The sequence below is a fragment of the Thamnophis elegans genome, chromosome 16 (genome assembly GCF_009769535.1).
Source record: "Thamnophis elegans isolate rThaEle1 chromosome 16, rThaEle1.pri, whole genome shotgun sequence".
Classification (NCBI taxonomy): Eukaryota; Metazoa; Chordata; class Lepidosauria; order Squamata; family Colubridae; genus Thamnophis; species Thamnophis elegans.
In genome coordinates this window covers 7,481,067-7,508,927 of record NC_045556.1, presented here as the reverse complement: position 1 = coordinate 7,508,927, position 27,861 = coordinate 7,481,067, and the positions used below count along the sequence as shown (strand labels likewise).

The following is a 27,861-nucleotide window of genomic DNA, read 5'->3' as shown; positions in this document are numbered from 1 at the left end:
TAAGCCTTTCCTAGACTAGCACCTGAAAGGTCAAGTAAGCCTTATGCACAATCCATGAAGATGCTCTTTTCTCCTCAAAAACAGTACACTGCTATAAATAATTCAGTACGGGCAGTTGACACTTCACAGATGTGCTGGGAGATGCAGAGGCAGAAATAATATATCAAGTTATACAGCTCACACAAGCTTCTAAGCACACAGTCTGCTTTTAAAATATTTTGACGCAACCGAGAAGCTTTATCTGTTCGTTCCTTCTGATTTTCCTAGGAATACAGCTAGTCCTCGGTTAATGACCACTCATTCGGCAACTGCTTGAAGTTATGATGGTGCTGAACAAGTGGAACTCATGACTGGACCTCTATGTTCCAGCCGTCGAGCACCACCTTTGTCACGTGGCTAAAATCTGTGACCTTGGCACTGTCAATGGCTGCTCTGTCCCACGGCCACGGGATCGACGTTTGCAACCTTTCCTATCGACTTTCCACAAAGAAAATTAATGGGAAGCTAGCAGGGAAAGTTGCAAGAGACTCTGATGAGTCTTGCCCACCCAGCAGCAACTACCCCCAGCCCCACCCCCGCTGCACTAGCCACCCACGCAACCTGCCCACCTGAGAGCCACCACTTACCAACAGGCCAGACTGCTACATGGGATGTGCAACTTCCTGCTGTCTTTTCCACTGATAGTTGGGAAAGGTTATAATAACTAGGCCTCCTCCGAATACCATCAGCCGCCCAGTGTCGACTGGCGACTACCCGGAGGAGGGCCTTCTCTGTGGCTGCTCCGACCCTGTGGAATGAACTCCCCGTGGAGATTCGTACCCTCACCACCCTCCAGGCCTTCCGCATAGCCCTTAAAACCTGGCTGTCCCGACAGGCCTGGGGCTAAAGACTTGCAGCCCCACTCCGAATGGTATGATTGTTGTGTTTTTTAGCTGTGTATGATTTTTATGTTCTGTATTTTGTTTGTTTTTCCCCCCTTCCCTAGAATTGTGAGCCGCCCTGAGTCCCCTCAGGGAAAAGGGCGGCATACAAATAAAGTAATCTAATCTAATAATGAGGCCTTTGCTTAACAATTCATGATCCGTGCTTAACGGCTGCAATAGGGGACTGTCAGAGTGGTCACAAGACACGGGACTTTACAACTGCTTTGTTTGGCGACTGAAGTCCTGGTCCCAATTACCGTTGTTAACCAAGGACTACCTGCCATGACTCTTTCCTTCCTCTCCAGAGACCTGCCTTTGGATAAACAGGCCGGGTTACAGACTAAAGCTTGTATCACTAGAGTCACTGTAATTCCATGCAAACAATATAAGGAACAGGATAGGAAGGTCCCAGGTTGTCTAGCAGCAACAAAGAGCTATAAATAGCTACATCTTCATCATTCCATCAATTGCCTTTCAGAAGCAACCATTCACGTCAGCAGATTAAAAAAAAAACGACAAAATCAGCCTTCCAGTTCTTCTGGACAAAAGGACGACATCCACTTAACTATCAAGATTCCAGAACAAGTGACACCATATAGCAAACCAGCTACGGGACAGCGTATTCTGCCCGTTATTATATGTGGATATTAATAATCCCTTGGGTTTCAAGCAAAAGCAGCATCCAAGGACACACACACACACCCCCGGAAAACCAACCTGTGTCTTACCTTCTCCGATTTGACTTTTTTGAGCTGTCGGCACTCGCTGTCCCCGTCTTCCAGTTCTGATTTAACTCCCAAGGGATTGAGCGCAGATCCTGTGTCAATAGCTATACCTCCAAGCTGCTCGGCGGCAGCGGTAGGATCCGATCCTTGGCCACCATCGTATTGCCCCACCCTGACCGCCAAGGCAAGAGGTTGGAGTACAGTGGGCTCCTTTTCTGCGGGAGCACCCACACCCTCACTCCTTTCTTTCTTACTCTTGGAAGAGCCACCTTCCTTCTCCTTCTTGGAGTTCGCCACGCTGCGAGAAGTCTTGGCTGATTTCTCAGAGCCTTTGGGGGCAATGGTGGCCACCAAACCCCCAGTGTTCACACCATCCCCTGAGCGCCCCTGAACCTCCTTCTTGCCAGTGGTCCCTTCACTTGGCGTAAACAGGGAGGATCCCGGGGCAGCCTTGCCGTTGTCCTTGCTACTCTTACTCCGTTTGGATTTGGATTTCCCTTCCTTGCTCTGTGGACCTGGCACTGGAGTCACAAACTTGATGTTCTCTGGTAATGTCGCCACAGCATTTGGGGCTGGCAGGCCCACCTCCTTGGAGCCAGACATTTCTAATTTCTGTTGGTCCTTCTCCAAATCCGCGTCCAGGTCAATGATGAGATTCCCTACTCCAATGTCCCATTCATCCCCACTGTCATATGTCTCAACTGGGTTTGCATCCACTCCTTTCCCTCCGGTAGCTCCACCGCTCAAGGACATCTTAGAGTTAACCACCACCTCAAGGTTCAAGCCTCTTGTCTGCTCCTTCAGCCTCGGGGTGTGAAGTAGCAGCTTCAGCTATGTTCTCAAGCCTCCAGTAATCAAGAAGCACCCGGGTGATAACATAATGGCTGAAAGGAAAAGCAGGGACAACATATGTTACATTGCTATACTTTAGGAAGCGTATTCTAAAACCATACACAACATACAAAAATATGGGAAAGGATTTTACATGCAGGTGTAAAATGCTCAGGCAGAGTAACTGAATATCATTAGCCATTCCTGCTTTAATTTCAGGCTAAAAGAAAAATTTGAAGGTCAAATCACATTAAACTATTTTCATGGGATTAAGGACTCTACTCTAACATCAAGTCAAACATTTTTTATAAATTTAGGCAATAAGTGTATTACAATGGGCAGCTGCTCTCCACGGTCTCTAAGCTTCCCTTCATTTACTTTTTTTTTTTAAATTAGAGCAGCCTGGGAATGCATATGAGACATTCTCCGTGCAAAGAATTTGTTTTCTACTATAGTTTATCTGTCCTGTATAGCTTAGACTGCATACCTTTCTTTCCCCCCCACTAGTTACATGGTATACATAAAATGAATACAGGATCCAAAGGACAAGGACATTTCCCTAAGGTACAACTCAATTCCACGAAGCATGAAGATTATGTTTTGGTAGCACAAGGATGCAGGCTGGTAAAATAGATCAGGAGGAAGGAACAAGGTATAATATTAGCAATTAATTCACATGATTGCAGTAGCTGCACTGTTTCCCATTCATTCCCCCATAGATTCTCTGACTTTGGCTGTTAACAATCTGCTCTCCAACAGATCATTATGGAGATTTTTTAACCTCAGGAGCCGAGAGTTGGTATTAGAGCAGGAATTTTTTTTTAAAAAAACAACGCAGCAGTGATTTTGCCTTTACCGTAGATAAATGCAGAAGCATAAGCAGCTGCAGAATCAGGAATGGCTTTGTAAAACAGCAGCCGCTCACTACCCCACCTTCTGATAGAGTACATAGCTTACAGTACTGCTATTTGTCTCCCTGAAATATTCTGGCTGATTGGCTTGTCACATCTTGTCCCTAAGCCTTTATTCCTCCTAATGAGATCAGAAGCAACCTTTTTTCCTATCTGGAGTAGTTTTAGAGAAGGGGCAGAGCCACAAAATGGATTATCGACGTGTCCCATCTTTTATGTAGTAATGGAACAAGAAACATGTCCTACAGTCAGAAGAGGAGGAACCTGTGCATACTAACACTCCTTGAACATCATGCAATTTCTTTCTCTCTTTTTTTTCCGCCGTTGTTCAAGCGGTTGGAAGAGAAATTACAGCATTCCACAGACATTTCTGCCAAATTGAAAAGGCTTGTGGGAATTAATATTTGCAGAAGGATGCCTGCTCAGAAGCACTGTTGTATTAAATATAGCCCAAATCCAACTTCATGCATGCATCAGGAGACTGCACGCATGGTTTATCTTAAACCAAGTTAATAAGGTGGTTACTCTTAATAATTAAACCACCTTGGTTTAATAAGTCTTTAGAACTCACGACAATTACTTTGATCCCAAGGCCGATTTGTTTTAAAACACAGAATAAAGCATCATGCTTTTTAAGGGACGAATGTTGCAATACACCAAATTAACTTGTCATACTGAAAAATGGCAGATGACAGAATTTGAAGAGCTGCATTTCAGTCCTGATTATGTTAACAGGTCAAAAATCTGGCATGCAGTGCTCAGCTCCAAAGCAGGAATGGAGCTTCAGATGTGGTTGATGTATTTACTGTATCTGCCAGAGGTTCTTTAAAGAAGATATGCTTTTTTCCAGACTTACACATGGTCTCTGGAAAATATGTTTACCATTCAGCTACAGTTCAGAGGGTGGGGAAAACCAGCATCTTTAAGGAGCTGCTGGCAGGCACAGTAAATCCACCCTTGCTGGATCTGGAATTCCTTTCCTGCTTCAGATCTGAATATTGCACACCTGGCAAAAAAACAACAACCAGGGAGTGTAAACTATCTTCATGCCAACCAACTGTCAGTACTAAAAAGTAAATATCCTCCATGGCAATCATATCTTGACACTCATTGCAGAAAACAACACATTGCAAATAAATATGACCTGATGTTGTTTTTTCTTATATCTCACAAATGCCGGTAGTAACGGCAGTGGGAGGCTCCGCTCACCCACCTGGACACTTTTGCGCATGTGCAAAAGTGTTGTACGCGTGTGTGAGCGTGCCTGAACCAGTAGTAAAAAAATTGGCAACCCACCACTGACTTAGAGTTATATACCACTTCACAGTGCTTTTACAGCCCTGTCTAAGAGGTTTACAGAGTCAGCTTATGGCCCCCAACAATCTGGGCCCTCATTTTACAGACCTCAAAAGAATGGAAGGCTGAGTCAACCTTGAGCCAGTGAAAATCAAACTGCTGGCAGTCGACAGAATCAGCCTGCAATACTGCATTCTAACCACTGTGCCATCAAAGGTCTCTCAGTGCCACCAAATGCTTACCACAATGGGTGGAGTACTAATACGAATTAGGATTCATAATATGAATTCCACTTCTGGTGATTTAGATCCATGCCTGTCTAGGCTTCTTTGGGTGTGGTTGTGTAGGTATGAGTGTGTGAATAATTTCTGCCAAAACTCTTGTTAAGGACGTCCTCAACATCAGTAAGATTACTACAGTGTGCTTGATCTTACTTTTGAAGACTACTCAGAAACTGGAATTGGTACAAAATGCAGTAGCCTATATAGTAGCAAATGGGATTGCTACAACCATATTATACTTATATTTCAGGTGTTATATTGGCTTTAAATAGGTGCTAGTTTTAACCTACAAGATCTTATGAACTTAGCTCTGAAGTATCTTCAGGATACTCTCATCCAATTAGAAATGGGTGCTCACATAACCTAGGTGGAAAAGGGTTATGAGAGGCTAGGGGTACTTCCCTGTGGTGCCCCCTATGCTTGGAACAGCCTTTCCTCCAACATCAGGTTGGCAGCTATATTGGCATCATTGTAGAAGGCAACTGACATGGGATTCTTCCAGACAGCCTTCAAGTTGCAATTTGCTACCATGTACCTTAGAGTTGTGTCCTGGTTATCACATATATTATTATCCTATTAAAAATATGTATAGTTTTATTGAACGTATGTCTGAAAACCTGACTGTATTTTTTAGTTTGCTGTATTTTTACTTTAAACATGACAGATCACTTTCATATGGGAGCATATAATAACAACAGAAATAAAGCAGAAATTTGCCTCTTGTATATTACATGCAAGTCCCAATATTTTGTTTTGTTGAAAATTATAGCTGGAAAACCTAACTAATAAAATCTGTGCACTGTGGATTCAGCCAGATGTCTGAAATGATACATCCTATTTATCCTACTGTACCTTAGCCTGCAGCTTGTGGCCCATTGCCCCTCCAGAACGTCTAGTACAGAAACCAGAAATAAGCATCCAAACCCCAAGAAATTACGGAGATCAGATGGGGAAGAAATCAGTCCAAGCAAAGGAATTCTCCTCCATTTCCTTCTTGCCATGCAGCATTCTACCCGTGCAAACCAGAAATTGCATGTATCCACTTGTACAACTGGCAGCCTTCCAACAGGATTCTAAGGGAAGTCTTGGAACAGAAATACTGAGAGAGACAGCTTCTCACTTGGGAAAACCACACATATGCAGGGCCAGACATAAATAATTTAACTCCATTAAAGGCTGCATGAAACCACCACCAGCTGCATCTGCATTCCGAGAAAGAGTCATGCCACTAAAGAGCAACTTGAAAGTTGACTTCCAAACTGCGGCCTCTAACGAAGAACACCTCCGTCAGATCTCGCAAAGGCTCGTTTTGACTTTTCGCAGAGTTTCCGCTCTCTCGCTGATCACGAACGGCCTGCATTATCGCTGACCTTTGGCGGAGAAGTAAGAGGCAAAGAGAAGCCAACTGGGAATGATGTGACACTGCGAGATGGATTGATCCCACCAGCAATTTCAGCTACATACAAAGGGAATGTCTCTTACCAGCTACATTCAAAGCGGAATTCTAGTTGCTTCCAGACATTACCCACAGCAATTTTCAACCTGATTAACTTTCAGGAATGCCATCGCTGAGGAACAACAGAAACGGTGGAAAAAATCTCCAGCACCAGGCAACCGCGGCTCCAGAGCATGGCCAAGGCTCACACGGGATTTCAGATGGTTGCCTTGTCTTTTCCCAGGGCCAGAACATACCAGCTTGCATGCATTTCTGGCTCCAGGCGATCCCCAGGAAAACAAGCGAAGAGCAATCAGAGCAGAACAAAGCAGTTTTTGAGACGGATCTGCCTCCTCCTCCTCCTCCTCCTTTGACAATTGTAACAGACCTACTTCGGAGGGCCCAGAGTAATTCCACGTAACCCGGGACCTTGTTCCGTTAACCCCATCCAGCCTCTGACGTGCCTACTTTTCCGGAGACGGCTGTGGAAGCCCGAGCAGCAGCTGCTGTATTCTAGGGTCGCTCCTCCCGTCATCCTGGGGTTGGCAGCCAGCCCACGGCTCTCCTCTATCCACCACCTTGAGAACAGGCTCTCTTTTTTGTTTCCTGACTAAAGAAACTCAGGGGGATGCATCTCGCTTGGCAGAGGAGGAAGCTGCTGCACTCCGAGCTCCTCACACTACAGAGCCCAGCTCCCTCCAGCTGCTTTGTTTAGCTCCAACCTTTCCCTTTTCTCTCTCTCTCTCTTCTTTTTCCCTGAGCAACTCCCATGTCTTTTTGTAGCCTCCTTTTTAAGATGTTGCTCTCTCTCTCTCTCTTGCGCTCTCTCCAGCGATGAAAACAATGTTGAATGAAAGCCAGCTGGCAGCCAGAAGGAGATGAAGGAATCTGCACAAAGGAGCTTCCTAACTCGCTGCTGCTTTTCGTTCAAGGAACTGTCTGCTGGCAGGGGGAGGCAGTGGGGGGGGGGAGCCTTTGCTTCTCTCTCTCTGAGGCAGATCCCCCTCGGACTACAAAAATGTGCTGTTGCAACCCCCATCCCCCCAATCCCTTGGCCTTGCCTATAATATGGATGCCCGGCCACAAAGATGGGGATGTACAGGGAGAGGCAAGCTTGAAATAAAGGATGAAATGTCCACACAGGATTATCCACACCTGTCCGTGACTTAGAATAATCTTACATAAATCGTCGTAATTACGAAAGGTCCGCCTGAGTCATTATTTCTCCAGCTTCTCATCTGAGAAATTAATTACACATCAAAAAGTCCGCAAACAAAACCACAGAGAGGATTTTACTCTACTCCCTCTCTCTATGACAATTTCTTTAGCGCACAACAGATGGATTATCACCAGGGTACAAGGTGGAGCAGGGAGTACTTAAAAAGTAATAAAAGGGCAGGTTTACTTTGTGTCAGGGGGGTAATGCTTTCTGACGCAAATAACGACAGTTATAAAATATGTCCAACAGCCAGCTTCTGAGTTATGCTTATGCATATTACTAACTATATGGCGCTGTTGTAAATGAGAGTCCAAATAAACAGCAAGACTTCAGGAGAGTTTGTATGGTCTGAAAAAGAAGCCTAATTGTTTTAAAATCAATGTTGTAAATCAGAATACAGGAGGCAATAGGTTACACTGCCCCAAATATCAGATATGGTAATAACAGGTTTATGGATAAAGGTCTTATTTATGCCCAAGGAGGTTTCAACTTGCCTAAATTATCAGACAATCTGCTTCTTGAATTTATTATGGCTTTTTTTTCCAGTACAAATGTGCAGTTTATGTATTGTGGCGAGATGGACGGCAAACAAATTTAATAAATAAATACTTTTTTCCCTGTTCAAATGTTCAAAGATGGGATTGCTTTTAGCTTAAATGAATCTCAACGTTTCCAGCTATCAGTTGGGAAGATGACGATTTAAATGACAGCTCATCCCACATGGCAGATTTCTTCATTCTGCACTGTGCATATAATCTTGGGAGTTCTCCTTTGCGGCTGCTCCAAACTAAGTTGCGTATTTGATGAACACACAAGAACCTAATGGAACAGAATGCTCTAAATAAGAATATTTAGAGCATGAAACTCTATTAGCCATGAAGGTTAATTGACACTTCCAAATTGCGAGGCAGCATGCCACTGAATGCCTTTTAGTGGAAGACAACAAAGGGGGAAGGTGATTGCTTTGATTCCCTTTTTGTGAGCTTCTTGGGAGCATCTGTTCGGCCTTTATTGGATTTAGGATGCTGAATGAAGAATTCTGATCTGGTCTCACAAGGTGGTTCTTGGGTTTTGTGCTCCCCACTGTTTTCTTATCCCTCTTCTCTAGCCAAGCCTCACCTCTATTCAGGTTTACACAACAAGAGCCCCTAATAAATTGACCCTCGAGATGGGCCCATCTTGCCATTTCTGAAATTAAATGACTGGGAAACAGACGAAATACTTCATCATCTCTTACTTTAAGGCTACGTTTTGACATAAAAACATGTAATCCAATTAATGAAATGATAGAGATGCTGCTGTGTTCACACAACCCGCTTACGTCATTTCCACTCTAGATCCTTTCTCCTCAGAGAAGGAAGCTACCTCAAGGAATCCCGGAATCGTAATAGGAAGGGATCTTAGGAAGGTTATCTGCTGCAACCCTGCTCTTACTGGAACCATTAGTGGCCTGTAACAGATTACCCATCCAACTTCAATTTCATCCAGGGATGGGCTGCTACGGGTTTGCCCAGGTTCAGGAGAACCCGTAGTTAACGTTATAGCCAGTTCAGAGAACCTCCAAATCCCAATCCTGGCTACCCACCACCACCACCACGCTGCCCCTCCCCTCCAAGGAGTCACCACATGGCCTGTTTTGGATGCGAGATAAGTGCAGGGCCCGCACACAGAGGTTCGGGGAGGGGGAAAAATGGGCCTCCTGGAAGTTCCACTTCCAGCCTCCAGAGTCAGTTTTCGCCCTCCCAGAGGCTGAAGGAAAGCCTCCGGAGCCTGGGGAAGGCAAAAATGGCCTCCCCATCGTGGTGCTGGAGGCTGACTAGGCCATGCCTACCAAGCAACCGGGCAGAGACCCTGTTGCTGAAATTTTTGAAGCCCACCCCTGCTTTCATCTCTAGCAAAGGAGAACTCATGGCTTGATCTGGACTCGAATGGTCTTGTTAATGTAGCCCAAGATAGCATTTGCCTTTTTAAGAGCCGCATCACACTGTGGGCTCATGTTCACCTTGTAAACAACAAGAACCCTTTCATATGTATTGCTGGCAAGCCAAAAATTGAAAAGAAAGAAGAAGGAAAAATACAAAAAAAGTATCTTCCAGTCCTCTTTGCAGCAGTTATAAACACATAGTTATACTTCGCATAGTTATGGGGCTTAAAGATAAATGCCTGTTCCATGCCACTGAGCATCCAAGGAAAAGCAATTATAATAATGGCTTGTTATTATTTAGTATTGCCAAGTGGAAAACATCCTGGGCAAAGACAGGTTAAGCAGAAATAAGCCTAATAAGTCACAAGCAACAGTTAACGTGCCAGCCTGCAGAGGAGTGAACAAGGCACACCAGGTTTAATGGTGACCTCAGACAAGGTATGTCCCTGAAAACACCTATTCACTCCTTCCAACCCCACTAGGGGTGGGCAGTAGAGAGGTTGAACTGAAGGTTTCTTCGGGGAGTTCAGAAATGGGCAGCTCAGGATGCCTTGGTGCCTTCAGGGAAGACAATAAATATGCAGTAAAGCCAAACCAGATTCTAGACATAAAAAACGATTGCTAGGTTGGCTAACAGCTGCAGTTCCATTCGTTCAGCAAGTAATTAAATGAGGCATGTTGGAACGAGATGGGCTTTGTATGTAATAGTAGACTGTTTACCTGCACTTGTCATCTTCTCCTGTCATGATATGAGGAAGTAAAAACTGCAGCGGAAAAAAAATGTTTTTGCCCTGAAGCAGAAAGCTACCCTCTTCGTTGCAATGGAATCCCCACTCCTGACCACCATTATCTGTAGGGTTCCCATTCATTTGATAGAATGGAGAACATGACAACTATATGTGGACACACCCCCCCCCCCACATTGCAATGAAAGGCAAGAGATCTATTTTACTGGATTAACCACATGCGTGAATTAAATGCACTATACTAATGATGTGTAAGATTTCTTCGTTTTTGCATGGCTGCAACCAAATCAATGTAAATATGACTAAAACATAACAATTACAAACTGTAGCAGGCCCCAAACTACTTAATATATCAGTTAAATAATTAGCATGTGAAAAATAAAAACAATAAAATTCAGATCTCCCCCCCCCATGTTTGAACAAATGACGTCTTAAAAATAAGTTTAATGTCTAAAACACAGAGAGAGGGGAGGAGGGGAGGATGGTATTGTTTATATACATGTTTGATACAAAGAAAGACTTATTTTAAAAGATACAAGAGAACCAGAGGATGAAAGAGAGTAAATATTAAGGAAATACACCATGTGTCTATAATATACACATTTCCTCTTTAGTTAATGAAAGGAAAAGAGAAAACGAGCCAGACAACTCTAAACAATGCGTAGATGAAGAGTTTTTGTTTAAAGTAACATTAGTTTCTTTTCTTTTTCCACAGGTTTTATTCCTACTGTCCCATTGCCCCAAGGCACATATTCTTTTTCCATTCTGCAAAATATTATAAATTTTATAAAGCAAACACATATGCATGTGAACTAAATTAAGTTGCTAACTTAATAAGCATGGTTTATTCTGAAAGCAGAATATGGATTTCTTTCATGTATACAAAAGAACATACCCAGTCCTAATGTATCTTCATATTCAGGGTATAAACAACAATCGGGACAGAACAGTAAAATAGCACAAAAATCAATATTTAAACCATGCAAAAAAAATGTTCATCTTATTAACATCTCCATTTTGGCTACTTTAATGCAACTAAGTAATATCATAAAAGGTACAATTAAACATTATTTGATTTCTAAATATGGGCTATTTTAAAAACAGGTTTGAGACAGCTAAAACACATGAGAATCCTATTTTATACTTTTAACTGCAGTTCTGTTTTGATTTTTCTTCTGATATCATGAAACACCGCAGTTTCTGAAAGGGGGGGGTGTAGAGATGTTTAATATTTTTTAACTAAGCTTAAACAGCTGCTCTACATATCAAGAGTGTACCTGAAATATAAAAATGGCCAAAAGACAATGCGCACAACAAACTGGTATTTATAACTGCCGAGTATCTTCAGCCATCCGACAATTGCTTTTCACTCCACTGTGACTGAGAGGGTCAGTGCAAAACCCAGGAAAGCTGCCAATGCCAACAAAAACACTGTCACCTCATGGTATTTTCTACTGTAAATTAACACTTGCATTTTCTGTGAAGATGCCCTTCCAGTCATTAAAGATGGACCTAGAAAGAAAGGCTTAACTTCATTTTCTCTGGCTTAAAAAAAAAAAAGGTAGCAGCAGCAGCTACCCCACAGAGATTAAGCCCTGCTTCTCAACTGCAGGAACTGACTCCAGCCAAAAGGTAGCATAAACAGAACACTTTATTATCCAACAAACAGCTCACAGCACGCATCGTGATTCTCTATGGCTTGTGTATCTTAAAAATCGGAACGCAGAAGGCTCACCATTTGGCATGAAACAAGATCCTTCCAGCGAATACTTGGGCAGATGACTTGAAGAACGAGATCTTACCGGGGTGGGACTGTAGCTGAAAGGAATCTCATACTAAATCCAAGTGCCATTCTTGGTCACTTCTGAAAGTAGAGCTGCAAGAATGGGCTCTATTATAGTGGGGGGAAGGGGGTAGTTGCCAATTTTAATGTTTAGGCAGACGTCTCTAACTATGTGGCTGCTTTGCGATTCTCTACTAATGGAATCCATGCCAATAAGGCTGGTATTCCCTTAATGGAGATAGCAATGATGTCTCCCGTAACTGTCTATTGCTAACTTACAAGCCCACACGATGGACTCCTTAACCCATCTGCGGATGGAAGAATAAGAAACAAAACTCCCTGGATTGCCTGCTCTTTAGGAGACAGATAAACTATCTTGCTCTCTAGGATTAACAGGATTTGGGTAAACATTTGGAAGAGCAATCTCCTGTGCCCAATGAATAATTAAATTGATCTTGCACATAAAGAAAGGCAGGATCTGGTCTTCACACTAATTTTCCCCAATGGAACGCACCCAGGTCATCCTGCACTGATAGGGGTTGTCAGTTTACTAAGCTGCCTAGCGGAGGCTAAGACCATGCGTAAGGCTGCTTTCCAAATAGGATGCTCGTAAAGATATGCTTAATTGGCTCAAAAGGAATTGGGGTCAACATCCTGAGGACCAATGTTAAATCCCATGATGAGAAACGGAGAACAACTGGGCAAGAAATAAAAGCCAAACCCCCTGAGAAAAGGAACACGAGCTTGTAGCCTGAAAGAAAATTTCCCTACCCATCCAAAAATATAATTTGAATGGTGGCAAGCTTGCCTTGTCAGGGTATATGATACCAGCATTTTATCTAGAACACCTTATAGGAACCCCAGAATTTCCAGTATTCTAGATTCCTTCTCCTTCACTATCAGTCAAAACATTTGCCAGATCAGCTGGTGTATCTTTCCAGCAGATAATCTTCACTATGAAATCTAAAAACTGGGGTTCACTAAGCCCCCCCCCCCCCCGTTCAACTTCCAAGCACAATCCCGAAGTCATTTTTTGTCTGGGTGAAGAATGGCTCCCTCCTTCCAGCGATTCTGCTTTGCCAAAAAGAAGCTTCTTAATTATTGACATCTATACAGAGAAGTACAGGCTCCTGAGCCAGAAGGGGACGATCACAATTACTCATGCCTTGAGAAGCTTCATCTTTTATGCTATTCTGGACACGATCTATGCCGGTGAAATAGTGTAGAGCAAACCCTCTGGCCATGACATTAGCAGATCATCTATCTCCTCTGCTCTGACATCATGGAAAAATGAGAAATGGCTCACCTGCCTGCTCTCCTCGGTTGCAAAGAAGATGATCAATAATAAACTGAATATCTCTGTTATCTTCTGGAAAAACCTTTGGGTAAAATGTCTGCTCTGACTGTGGTGTACTCTGGTGGCTGAGCCAGTTGTGTTCATTGTTTACATCAGAGGTCCCCAAACTTGGCCACTTTAAGACTTCAATTCCCAGAATTCTCCAGCAAGAAGTCCACAACTCTTAAAGTTGTCAAGTGTGGGGATCTCTGGTTTACGTGGTCTTCTGCTTACCTCATTAAGTGATTTGCCTCCTTCTAAAAGGCCCATTGACCTCATGCCTCCCGGGGGATGGGGGAGTGATGCCAGACTTGTCTATAGCATTGTCCATCCTTCTTAGGAAATCCTTTCCCCTCACCAGATGCTTCAAGTTAAATGACTCCTGATACACTGCCTGAATCTCTGAGCAACTGATTGGCAGGAGGAAGGCCTTAGACTGGGCCCTAGGTAGTGAACCAAGAGACACAGAATGACATCCTGCTCAGGTGACATCTATGGGTATCTTCTCTCTGTTTGGCTCTTTGGGAACTATACTTGATGTGTGTGTGTTTAGAATAGATTACTACAAATCACCATTTCGGGGATCTTCCCCCTGCATAGGACTATCAGGGTTATTCAGATCCTGGAGTCTATCTATTCCTGTAATGAGAGCAGAAGCAACTGGAGCAGTCTGGAATGAAAAGTAGTATTCACCTGGAGGGAACAAGGGAGCTCTTTATGTTTATCACAAAGTTGCAATCTCTAAGGAATCGGAGTTAAGCTAATTCAATTATTTTTCCATTGAGGGAACTGCGATGAAAAGGTCATCCAAACAGGGGTAAAATATGAACCCAATGAGTACCCAGGTACCCATTATGCCATCACTCCGGTTAAAAATTCCAACATCAGATTGAAGGGGACAGACGTGATCTGGTCCTGATAAACTGAACCATGTACACCAATCTGAAAAATTTATGGTAGGCTTATCAGCATACTCAGCATGACCGCCAAAGAGGCTAGCCAATTGTTTGGAATAAAGGCTTCTAACCTTAGTCATCACAAGTCTCCAGAATGAAGGTCAACTATCTGATGAACCTGTTTAGTGGCTTGGAAAGAATGGAGACCAGAGCTTCCTTCCTGGTTTGGAACATATTCTATTGCACTAATTATCCATGCATGTTCTATGACATCTGCTATTCTCCATTGTGTCTTCCCTTTCTTTGAAACTGTGGAAGGTAGGAATCTCTCCATCAGTTTGTCTCTGAACTGTCCCACATGCTCCAACTGGATTGTCTACTTCAGCAGGAGATCCTCTACCAGGGAGCTGATAGCATCAATTTGAAGGATATTTCTTCTAAAACGTTTCTCCCCTTCCCTGATGACTGTTCCTATGTTGTCATGAATATTCCTATGCATACTTCTAAGTGAAACCATCTAGGAAGAAAAGGGCAAATAAGAAGCTAGCTGCATCTATTTTCTTCTTTATGTTGTTTCCGCTGATGATAGGGCCTTCCTACTGGCCTTGTTTTCAATTATGATCAGGTCAATCAATTCCCCAGACATTTTCTTGTAAATTCTGCTCATAATAGTGGTCTGGAGCAATGATTTCTGTGAGACTGCTGAAAGTACAATCTGGCTTACACTGAGGTCCCGGAGATCACATGGTTCTGTTTGCACATCTGCCATCGGCTTGGCTCTTCTACAGACCTTGGTTATCTCCTCTTTCAGATATCTCTGCTCTTTGGGCAATGCTCTGAATAATTATCAGGGCCAAAGTGTCACACCTCTATCCACCATGGATGTTAGGCCAGATAGAAAACTGTGCAGTTTTGAGAACCTACCGGAGCGAGCGGTCACTTTTCCATCCCATAGGGTCTCACAGACTCATCTGGAAATTCTACCTGGTGCTGCCAAAAAGGATCCCTGACAGTGGCTCCAGTTGGCACGAGTTACCATCATGTGGCTCCTTTTCTGAACCAAACTGCCTACTCTGTGGGTGAGGCACTTGGCCCATTCACAGCACTGCAATTATCTAATGAGAACTTCAATTGGAAGATACAATCACTATAATATATAGACTTTTCCTGTATAACTTGAGGCCTCACTGGAGCACAGGCTGTTTCTGTATAGGACAGCATCTACATTAACAAATCTTATCAAGCAGCTGCTTGTAATAAAACAAAGGTCTTCAACTTGGGAAAGTACAGTCTAAAATTCTGAGGTTGATTTTAGTAGATCTTGATGCATTTCAAATGCTGTAAAAGAAAGCTGGCTTCCTCTCCTTAGAAGGCTTTGGCAAAGCAGACTAGCGTAACGGCTTAAGCTGATATATCACCCAGAAGCTCTAGTCCCCTTAACTCTACATGATCAACATCACTCCAGGAGGATAATTTCACTGGAATCAAAACTAAAAGGTTGCAGCCTTTCTCCAGCTCCCCCCCCCCCCGTAAAATAACGTATATGGGATTTGATATAACAAAATGACTTTAGCAGAACAATCCATTGCTACTTAGTTGAAAATCCAACTAAAATTCCCGCTCTGCCTTATGCTTTTAGTGATTCTTTTTGTCCTCTTCTTACTCTCTGAAATTTTGCAAGGAAGGCTTGTGGTATCCCATACAATAAAAGCTTATATCCATGCCTTTCTAGAGCTGCTGAGTCAGCGGCATGTGTACCAGTGCGCTGATTTTTCTACTGGGATGCTCGTCATGTACTCATAGCACCTCTTTTAAACAAATATCAGTGTAGACAACAGTCCTTTTGTGTCAACCTCTTCTTATAAGATTTCATAGTGTTACAGGTTCTGTAAAGGTAGATCCTTATGATCAAAATTAACTTCGCCATTTTGCTATATTCCAAAGTGGATTTTGGATTTTCTTTGATCGTATTAGGCATTCTTTTTCCCTTTCACAACTTTGACTGAATAAAATAAAGCAAACCTATAGTTTAATCTAGATTATAAATGGCAATAAAGAAATTGTTTTTATCTTTGTTTAGTCCAAGTGGGTTTTGTCATTGTGTAGCTGCATTGTAACTTTATAGTCCTAATATTAGAACTAAGAATCATTCTTACAATTAGATCTTAGTGTTAAGGTTTTAAAGATTTACATAAAACTAAATAATCCCTGTAACATCAATATTAATCTGTTATATGGTAATTTCATATGGCCTCTGTTAGTATCAGACTAGATTTGGGGGGGGGGGGGAGACTATTTTTAGTCTGTTATCTCATGTAACTTATATGACATTTACTACCAGATTTTAATCTCTTTTTAAAATTTCAATCGTGAGAACAGTTTGAGTTAGATTTTAGCATCCTACCATTATGTGTTATTAATCCATATAATTATGCTGATTTACTGACTTTTAAAGCCAATTGCTAAACTGTACTTTATACTAAGGCTAAACGGCAGGAGAAGATACGATCTCTTGGGTGTTTGCGTGTCCAGAAGCTCTTAATGCGCCTGCTCTGGATAAAGAAGTTCAAAAAAGCTTGGAAATGTCTGTCTAGAATAATTCTGTGAATCCCACAAGATGACTTCTCTCTCTCTGTCAGAAGTGGGAGGCTCACAAAGGAAGACCACAAAACGTTTCAAACAAAAGCAGCTGCCATTCCTTGGCTACAGTGATCTGACTCCAAGCCCAGGCCTCTCGCACACCACCAGTTCTCTAGTGAATAAAGCACAAAGACAGGCAATTATGGTTGTCCAGTATGAACAAATTGAACCTAGCTGAGCTGCCACCTGCCTGTGCAAAGCTCAACTCAAAACTATTTACAGAACCAACCCAATGCTTCTTTTGACACCCTTCCCCGTAACCTTTCGGTAGCTGCTCACCTGAATCAGCAAGTATTGCAGGTTTGCGAGAACCAGTGCGGCAGAGGGGGGAAAAAACCCATGCTCATCGCAGTATGGCTGTTCTTTAGTACAAGGAATGTTACCTACAAACCGGACGCTATTATTTTCCTCCACACCAAAGTTCCGGTCCAACTCCATTCCCGTGCAGAAATAAAAAGTTTATGCTTGCTGATGCACAAATTGTGACAAGGAAAATTTGAGCTTGTTTTTTTTTTAAGTTTCTTCAGAAGCAAATGTTGAGATAATCCGAACGGCAAACTATTTATTGCTTAAAATTTCTCTCCCTCCCTCTCTCTCTCTCTCTCACACACACACACACTCTCACTCACCAGCATATAATATCATGTTTAGCATATAACATCATCTAACATAATCTAACATCATGTTTAGGGGGTCCCATACAGGAAAATACATGGTTACATGGATGTAGCATGGATGTACCAGAGGATCAGGACTTATCAGTTATGACCATCATGTTTACTTTTTGGACATGTGCCACCAGCCCTCCAAGGTAGACCAAACATGGAAAGCAAAGACACACAGGCTAATACAACTTTTCTTTTTGTTTTCTGTCCTTAAGTGTCCAGCCTTGGCTCCTGGCAACTTCATGTAGACATCCATGCAGTTCTCTTGACAGGTTTTGTTGGAAGTGGTTATTTTCTGTTTAGGGCTAAGAAAGAGTAGCTTTGCTCACTTTATCCCATTAGTAGAACCCACAGCCTCCTGCTCACTAGCTCAGTGCAAGAATTCTTTCCCCCAAACTTTGTTAGTTCTCATTTTGATGTCATTTTATCACCTAGAAGTTAACTGAATATTATTGCTGGAATTTTACCTGCTGTTAAATTCTGCTTGTTCTTATTCTCTATGGGGAAAAAAAAACATTGAAAAGCTTCATAATCTCTAATTATGGATTGTACTTTAAGAAGCATTTTTACCAATAAAACAGCATTGCGGAAAACTGCTGCTATGTTAACAAATTAGGTCGTGATCAATCTTAACAAAAGAACAACTATTTTTGACTTGAAATCAGCAAATTACAATTTACATATTTTGTACAAAGTTGAGTGACAGCACATTTTATTCTGATGGTATTTTAAAAAAAACTATAGAATTTATAGTGCTTTACACAAACACCATGATAGGAAAAAAGAAAAGAAAATCAGTAGCTTAAAGTATTTTTTTTCCTATTACTTAAGCCTTTACACATGTGCTTTTATGTTTTCAGGACAGATTTTGATGTACTGATTTTTAGTTTAACAACTGAATGCACGCATTCCCCTAAACCACAAGTAAGGATGCGTAAAAGGGGACTTCTCTCCAAATTATTCTCTATTTCCTCTGGAATAATGTGAGCAGAACATTCTCTGATATATTTCTGAAGGGCATTATTTATTTATTTATTTATTCAAATTCATATGCTACCCAAATTTCACGAATAAAACATTATAAACAAGAAAAAACAATGAGCAAATGAATCAACAAGAAGGAAGACAAAAATAAGACAGGAACAAAATTATTCCAGATAAGAGCTATTTATGATGTTCCAGGTGTGAGCTGGTCTTGAATCCTTGTGTCTGGTCCACAAATCATTTCCTGTTATGGAGAGTAGGATTAGCTACCTTTGAAATATTCAGATTGATTCATTCCGTGGGGGAAATGAAAAGTTCCGAGAGAAAGCAGAATATGAGGTGGACAACATACCTTGTTTTTGCACATTAATCATGCACCAGTTTGTTTAGCAAACAGACTGTGCTGCTGCAAAATGAGATCTGAACAAGTAAACTAAATACTTGTAAACTGGAGAAACATTTGTCACCCACACGTCTTCAAAATACAAACATACTGAGACAAAAGTAGTAAAACAGCAAGGACTGAACTGTCTTATGCTTTCAGTCAAAAGAGGAAATTATTTCTCATTCACCCTTTATAAATCTTGATTTCTTACACCAAAATATGGCACTTATCCACCCCACTAAAACAGCAGCAAAATCCCCGAACATAAGACTATTTTTTCAAGTGTCGAAATTATAACTCTTAACTGAAACCTGTCAAGAGAATCCGCATGGTTATTAGACATCAAAGTCTGTGATTTTTCATTTCACACAATGGAAAAAGAATGAAATAATAGTACAACTTTCTGATAAAACTGTACTAACAAAAATATTAAATACGGTTATCATTTCTCTATTAATAGTCAATATAATTGAAGTCTAGTAAGAATATTCAGAATACCAAGCAAAAGACTATTATATAAAACACTACTGAGATGCGTTAAAAATTAGAAAATAAACCTAAGAAATCTTAATATTTTAAAATGTTAAATAATATAACTAGTCGACAGATTGAGTTTAAAAATATTCCTTAGGATTTCCACTGAGATTACTTGTCAGCTATAATTATGCAAGAGAGTCTGTAGCAGATCAAAAAACAGTATTTGAACAAAAGTACTAGTCACTGCTTGTACTGACATTCTGTGCCTATTTATTTGTACAGAAATCCAAAAATTTAAGGACTTAGTTCCTATCAGGTTTGCACTGCGGAGGCAGGACACAGAGCAAATACAGTTACTCATTTGAGGTAATAACTTGTTTGTGCAGATCCTGCACCTCTATCAAAAGATCAAAACAAAGTCTGAACTATTAACTATTCCATAGATTTAACCTGATAAGTGGTTTGCTGGTGATAGCTGTGGCTGTATTTTCCAGTACATTAACATTTAAAGAATTCCTTGCAGTTCACAACACACGCAGGCCTAAAAGATTCAGTGTAATCTAAACTAAGATCGCAAAACAGGACTTGGCATAAATTAAACCATTTTCAGAACAATGGGGCTGTAGTATCACAGGTAAGACCCAAAACAGACCAATGAAAGGTTTTAAGTTTTTGAAACTCATCAGAAGTGCAGTTACAACAGAATTCCTATAACATACACCTGTCCTTCTGAGAGGGAAAAAGAAGATAATTCTTTCACAGTGGGACTCTGGTTCTTGAAGAAAGTGGTTGATGGCAGCAAAGATAAGAAGGTGAGAATTCAGCTTCAGAGGAAGACCTCTTATATATCTGAAGCAAACCCTGACAAAAGGCATTTGTTCCCAAGTCAAATAACCAGTCCAAATAAATCCCAAACATAGGCATAAATAAATAAAGCTAGTTGCAACCAGATTGGCTCACGCAGGACATTTCAACCTACCCATTCATTTCCTCCTACAACCATCCGCAACTGTTAAAACAGCTTTTACTTCAACCCATTGAGGGCACTACTGATGAGCTGTCATTTCTCACTCTAGATTCAGGAACTCTTCAAAGACAGAAAAATGGTCTGTACCATGTGAGGCAGCCAGACTGGCTAGAAATATAGCGCAAGAAACCAGGCCTGAATGCTGCGTTCCTCATACACCAACATTCAAACATAACTTTCAGATAAGGTAACTCCTTCAGAACACTTAAGATTTTACGGAAATCTTGAGAGAGACCAGCAGGATTTTATAGCATCAGACCTACAACAAGCCTGCCATTAACCACAGTAGCTCTCAAGTGACGACAACTGGGGCTCAAATTTATGTTGCTAAATGAAACATTTGTTAAGTGAGTTTTGCCTCATCTTATGACACAATTAAATGAATCATTGCATTTGTTAAGTTAGTAACACATTAAGGAAACCTGGTTTCCCCATTTACTTTACTGGTCAAAAAGCCGCCAAAGCAGATCATATGACCCTGAGACACTGCAACTGTCATAAATAAGAAACAAGTGGCATAACATCTGTGTTATAACATCTGTGTTTGGATCCATGAGGATGCTGCAAGGACCGTCAAGGTGAAAAACAGTCACAAGTCACTTTTTCCAGCACCGTTGTAACTTTGAATAATCACTGTTGTAAGTCGAGGACTACTTGTATACACTAAGAACTTCTTCCATGCAACATTTTTTTACCAGACCATGGCTTAACCCATTGTGGTCCACAAGCAGGAGTCAGCTGAACCCTCTGGCTAAACAATTATCTTTGCAACATCCTCTCATGAGCAGAAACTGAGTTCCAACATACTGTAGGTGCCCCAAAGCCAAGGGGTCCCCAAACGTGGCAACTTTTAAGACTTGTGGACTTCAACTCCCAGAATTCTCCAGCCAGCAGAGCTGGCTGGAGAATTCTGGGAGCTGAAGTCCACAAGTCTTAAACTTGTCAAGTTTGAAGACCAAACTCCGTATACACAAACACCATCGATTAAACACGTGTCTCTGGACAAGTCCTGCATCCCAGCCCCCGAATGCGTCCCAGGGGCAATGCCCCCCCCCCAAAAAACCACCACAACACCCTGCGCCCCCAACTTCAACGATGCTATCCCCAACGTTGCGTCTCTCCCCCCCCCCCCCCAAAAAAAATCTCGGGCTTCCTTCCAATCCGTCGGCGGAGACTCCTCAAGTTTCCCCCGAAGCTGCGGAACTCCCGCTTTTGAAAGCCTCCCCCCCTCCCCCGAGAGGCGCCGCCTTTCCTGCCGGGGGGTCTTCCCCGAGGCTGGCCGCACACGTGCCCGGAGCGGCCTCAGGCGACACTCGGCGGTGACCCCGGCCGTGCCCTCTGCGCGGAGGAGGCTCCGGGCGGCCGGCTGGTCGGACGACCCCGCTTCCCTCCAACCCACCCCAACCCTCGGGGGTTCTCCGGGTCCTCGGGGCCACGCTTTCCCCCCCCCCTTCCCCGCAGACTGACCCCTGCCGGGAGGGGGGAGCCCTCCACATGCCCGGTTGGGCGCACCGGGGCTTTTATGCGAGGGGGAGGAGGGACGCCCCCCCCCTCCCCTCATGGGAAAGTCCCCGGATGAGGCCGCCCCCTCCCCCTTCGCCAAGGGAGGGGTCTTCTTCCCCCCCCCCCCGCACCCTCGCGCGCCGCCCCCGCGTGAGGCGACTCCCGCCGCTCCGGCCTCAGCGGGAGCCCCGAGCCAGGCCGGGGCCTAGCGTGCCGCCATGAGGAGCTGGCTCCCTCGCTCGCCCGGCCTCGCCCGCCGCCGCCTCGCCTCACACTCACTCTCGGGTCCCGGCCGGGGCCGGGCGCGCCCCTCAGCCGCCGCTGCCTCGTCCTCCATGAAGCCGCCGCCGCCTCACGAGCCCGCCATCCTCCTCCTCCTCCTCTTCCTCACGGCCGCCGCCGCCGCCGCCTGTGGGAAGGGGAGTGTGCGCGCGGCCGGCACAGCGGCTGCGATCCGGCTCTTCCCGACCCTCCCTCCGCGCGGCCGCTCGAGGGGGGGGGGAAACACGGGGGGGGGGAGTGAGAGAGTTGAGTCGCTCGGAGCAGCAGCAGCAGCAACAACCCGGCTCGGCGGGAAGGAAGACGCGGAGACTGGAACGCCGAGGAGAGGTGGGAGGGGGGGGGGGGAAAGCCCGGGCGGGAGTAGAAGAAGAAGCGGCGGCGGCGGCGTTCTTGCCGCGCGCGCGGGCGCGCGCCCAGGAAAACCCGGAGCTTGGAGCGGAGCCGCGGATCAGGAAGGCGGCGGCGGCGGCTGCAGCAGCAGCAGCAGCAGCAGCGACGCTCGCTCGGTGTGCGGTTGTAAGGAGAAAGTGCGGGAGGAAACGCCGGGCGTCTTAACAGCCCATCCGCCAAGGGCTGCGGCCTCCCGGCGGGGTGCCAAGAGAGGTGGATTCCCTGGTCAGCCTGCAAAAGATGCCCGCGTGGGTGCCGGAGAGCCCTTGTGAAGTGGGATGGTGCATGGCGGGGGGGGGGGGGTTTGCATCCCCTAATCCTGCAGAGAGGGACAGGATGCTTGGAAGCCCTCCCCCCCCCTTTCCCGGCAAGTGGTGTATTAACCATTAAGCAGACTAAGCACGTGATTAGGACACCACAAAGTTGAGAAAGGAACCCCCCCCCCAAAAAAAATCCCAATGAAGATTTGTACAGTGTGCACAAAGGAGGGGCACCAAGATTTGTAAGTGCTTAGGACACCAGTGAGCCTTAATCCGCCACTGCAAACCCCCCCCCCCCCCCGCCTCCAGCAGGGCCCTTGGGCAGGAATTCTGGGAGGGGGAGTCATTGACATGGGGAGGGGGAGAGAAGAAGGCAGGTTGCAGCATCCTTCACCTTGGGCTGTTCAGGTTGGGACAGCAATTGCAACTGGAGTTGGACAACATCTGGAGGGTCACACTTTTGTGTCTCGCTTTAGTATAATCGTTCTGTCGAGGATTTCCTGTATTATATTTGGGGGATGTGGTGACTCAGTGGCTAAGATGCTGAGCTTGTCGATCAGAAAGGTCGACAGTTCGGCGGTTCAAATCCCTAGCACCGCATAACTGAGTAAGCTCCCATTACTTGTCCCACCTTCTGCCAACCTAGCAGTTCGAAATCAGGTGAAAAATGCAAGTAGAAAAATAGGAGCCACCTTTGGTGGGAAGGGAACAGCGTTCCATGCACCTTCGGCATTCAGTCATGCTGGCCACATGACCACAGAGACGTCTTCGGACAGCGCTGGCTCTTCGGCTTTGAAACGGAGATGAGCACCGCCCCCTAGAGTCAGGAGCGACTAGCACATATGTGCGAGGGGAACCTTTACCGATTTATATGTGTGCATGTGTGTTTATTTATATATATAAATTATATGTTTACACAAAATGTGTTTTTATATATGTCTGCATGCATGTGTTCATTCATGTAGGTTTATATATTTGTGTGCTTATATAAAATATATATGTTTATATACCAGTGGTGGGATTCAGCCAGTTCGCACCTATTTGGGAGAACCGGTTGGTAACTTTCTAAGTAGTTCAGAGAACCGATTGTTGGAAGAAATCTCCTTTTGTTTTTTTCCACTTTACAGGGATAATCCTGAAAGGAAGGCAGGAAGGAAACATTCTGGTGTTGTTTCTAGCCTCATCTTTATTGCCCTGCTTACAGAAACTGCCCCTCTGGTTAACCCTTATTACATTGTATCAGCTAAAGCGAAGCGCCCATCAACGTGAGTGACATTGAGTTGGCCATGCCCACCCGGTCACATGACCACCGAGCCCCACCTACCCAGCTGGTCATTAGGGCAGAGAACCGGTTGTGAAATTATTTGAATCCCACCACTGTTATATGCACAAAAGAAGGTTGTGTATATAGGTGTATGTATATGTGCATGTGCGCATTTGTGTAGGTTTATATATGTGTGGGGGGGTGGGGGGGGAAGTGTGCGTAGATATAGCCATAGACCTGTGAAGGTTCTAAACAAGCATGCATGCGCGAAGGGAACTTTTACCTTTGCTTTGGGGAAGTTTGAGGAGAGCTCATCCCACAGAAAGGAACAGGAGTGATCCTCAGCTCAACCTGTTTCAGGCTCTGATGCAAAATCCATTTGCATGCTCACCTCAACAGCCTTGAGACAACCTTGTAAGGAAGCCAGGACTAAGTGGCGTTGGGTGTATGGCCCACTTCACTAGGGTTGGGCCGAGAAGGATTTGCGTGTCCACTTCCAACCTTGTTCTAGCAGCTGCCGTGAAGCTTCCAGACAGCCTGTGCGTATCTGGGAACAATAGTTTAGTTTAGTTTAGTTTAGTTTAGTTTAGTTTATTGGTCTTGTATGCCTCCCACTCCCGAAGGACTCCGGGCGGCTCACAATAAACAAGGGAAGGGGATAAATAGACAAAAACAACACTTTAAAATATGCAACATTCACAGTTTCCGTGGGGCTGGATGTTTCACAAGCCCCCCCGGCCTGCTGGAGCAGCCAGGACTTGGTGGCTTTGCGGAAGGCCGGGAGGGTAGTAAGGGTCCGGATCTCCACGGGGAGGTCGTTCCAGAGGGCTGGGGCTGCAACAGAGAAGGCTCCCCCCCCCCCCCGGGGAGTCGCCAGCCGACATTGGCTGGCAGATGGAATCCGGAGGAGACCTAACCTGTGAGATCTGATTGGTCTATGGGAGGTAATCGGCAGGAGGCGGTCTCTCAGGTTTGAGACACCCCCCCCAAGCAAAAGTTATGCTGCTGGATCCGAACGGCTCCACCTGATAGCGAGTAGATTCGTAAATCCTGAGTTTGCCCTCTCCTTCCGAGAGCTGCTTAATCCAAAAGGTATTCCCAGACAGAGCGCATAGTACATAGGTTTTAAGAAGACTTTTTTTTTAAACAAAAGCATTCAAGAAAGAGGAATGGTAGTATTGTAGTAGAAATAGCTCTTGGCTCCCAATCATTCATCTAGTGACTTATTTGCATTTACAGGGGAATAAGTGACTCAGGTTTGCTATAAGGGCTATGACTTTCCCAGTTGCAATGGATGGCTGTGAAAGTTGGACCATAAGGAAGGCTGAGCGCCAAAGAATGGAGGCCTTTGAACTCTGGGGCTGGAGAAGACTCCTGCCAGTCCCTTGGACTGCAAGGCCATCCAACTGGTCAGTCCTAGAGGAGATCCACCCTGACTGCTCTTCTGAAGGCCAGATCCTGAAGAGGAAACTCAAATCCTTTGGCCACCTAATGAGAAGGAAGGACTCCCTGGACAAGAGAGCCTCATGCTGGGAACGATGGAGGGCAAAAGAAGAAGGGGACGGCAGAGAATGAGATGACTGGATGGAGTCACCAAAGCAAGCTTATCTATCTATCTATCTATCTATCTATCTATCTATCTATCTATCTATCTATCTATCATCTATCATCATCATCTTCTGAAACTCAAATCCTTTGGCCCCCTAATGAGAATGAAGGACTCCTTGGAGAAGAGCCTCATGCTGGGAACAATTGAGGGCAAAAGAAGAAAGGGACGACAGAGAAGGAGGTGGCTGGATGGAGTCACCCAAGCAGCCGGCGTGAACTTAAATGGACTCCAGAGGAAGGGAGAGGACAGGAAGGCCTGGAGGAACGTTGTCCATGGGATCGCGATGGGTTGGACACGACTTCGCAACTAACAATAACTTAGATATATATGTAGGTAGATAAATAAATAGATAGATTGATTTAGATAATGACTAAACCAGTCAGTCCTAGAGGACATCAACCCTGACTGCTCTTTAGAAGGCAAGATCCTGAAGAGGAAACTCAAAGACTTTGGCCACCTAATGAGAAGGAAAAAGGACTCCCTGGAGAAGAGCCTCATGCTGGGAAAGATTGAGGGCAAGAGAAGAAAGGGATAGATAGAGAAGGAGGTGGCTGGATGGAGTCACTGAAGCAGTCGCCGTGAGCTTAAATTAGACTCCAGAGGATGGTAGAGGACAGGAAGGCCTGGAGGAACATTGTCCATGGGGTCGCGATGGGTCGGACACGACTTCACAACCACCAACAACAAAGTGACTTATGGCCATTTTTCACACTTACAACCAGAGCAGCCTCCCAAATGGTCACGTGATCAAAATGCCCGGCAGCTGGTTTCATATTTACGACGCTTGCAGCATCCCGGGGGGGTCACGTGATCCCCTTTAGCGACCTTCCGACAAGCAAAGTCGATAGGGAAACCAGATTCGCTGAACAGCTGGGTTACTCATAACCACCGCAGCAATTCACTTAACAATGGTGGCAAAAGAAAAAGTCGTCAAACGGGATAAAACTCACTTAAGAACCGTCTTGCTCAGCGAGAGAAGTTTTAGTAAGTTCGACTGTGGTCGTTAAGTCGAGGACTACCTGCATTAGAAGGACAACGCCACATCAGTCAGAATATAGTAGTTACTACAGGTGTGTCCTTGCCCTGTTGAGCGAAGTTTTTAATATATATTCTGGCTGGGGGATTCTGGGAGTTGAAGTCCACAGGACTTAAAGTCGCCAAGGTTGAGAAACACTGTCCTACAGTATCGCTGTATGCCATCAGATGGCATTTAGGTGTATAAAGCGCTTTCGAAAACATAATTATACCTATCAGCAGGCAATGAACCGACTCATCATCTTCTATTTGTTTGGAATTCATTGCAGGGTGTTGGAGTTGCAGTTGAGGTGCTGCAACAGAAAATTAGGGAGGCGTTTTGTTTTTGTTTTTTAAATGAGGATTGCTTCATTTTACAAGTCATTTGTGGGAGGAACCTTTTCACCTTCTTATTAGGAATGCTGACTTAAGATACTTCCACGGGGGTGCAGCTGATCAGGTCAGTCTCTAGCACAGGCCTTTAAAAAAACCACTAACCCACTTTGGAATTCTGGACGATTGGAGACATTATGGTCAATTGAAAATATGAATGTTTATTATAAACCAGTGGGAATTCTTTGATCCAATCTTCGCTTTTACTCCTTAGAGATAGGTTGAATGTTGAATGTTGATTTTATTTATATGTCCCCCTTTTCCCCCGAAGGGGACTCAGGGCGGCTCACAACTCAACCAGGGAAGGGGGATACAAACAAGAATTTAAAAACGACAAAGAAACAATGCATAATTAAAACACAACAGTCATACCAATTCGAGATGGGGCGACAGCTCTTTAGCCCCAGGCCTGTCGGAACAGCCAGGTTTTAAGGGCTTTGCGGAAGGCCTGGAGGGTGGTGAGGGTTCGAATCTCCACGGGGAGTTCGTTCCAGAGGGTCGGAGCAGCCACAGAGAAGGCTCTCCTCCGGGTAGTCGCCAGTCGACACTGGCTGGCGGATGGAATTCGGAGGAGGCCTAATCTGTGGGATCTAATTGGTCTAGTGGAGGTAATTGGCAGCAGGCGGTCTCTCAAGTACCCAGGTCCAATACCATGAAGGGCT

The 27,861-nt window shown here is 44.4% G+C and overlaps 1 protein-coding gene across 1 annotated transcript in view; it reads right to left on the bottom strand.

Annotated features, from left to right (window-relative positions):
• Window positions 1-22,563, bottom strand: part of ZNF609 (zinc finger protein 609) — a 70,816-nt gene extending 48,253 nt beyond the window's left edge. The window contains exons 1-2 of the mRNA XM_032232754.1: window positions 22,267-22,563; window positions 1,652-2,532 (exon numbers count right to left, since the gene is read on the bottom strand). Coding sequence (XP_032088645.1) covers window positions 1,652-2,401 — 750 coding nt within the window. The 5' untranslated portion in view covers window positions 2,402-2,532; window positions 22,267-22,563. The remainder of the gene's footprint in view (window positions 1-1,651; window positions 2,533-22,266) is intronic.
• Window positions 22,564-27,861: the final 5,298 nt, after the last annotated feature.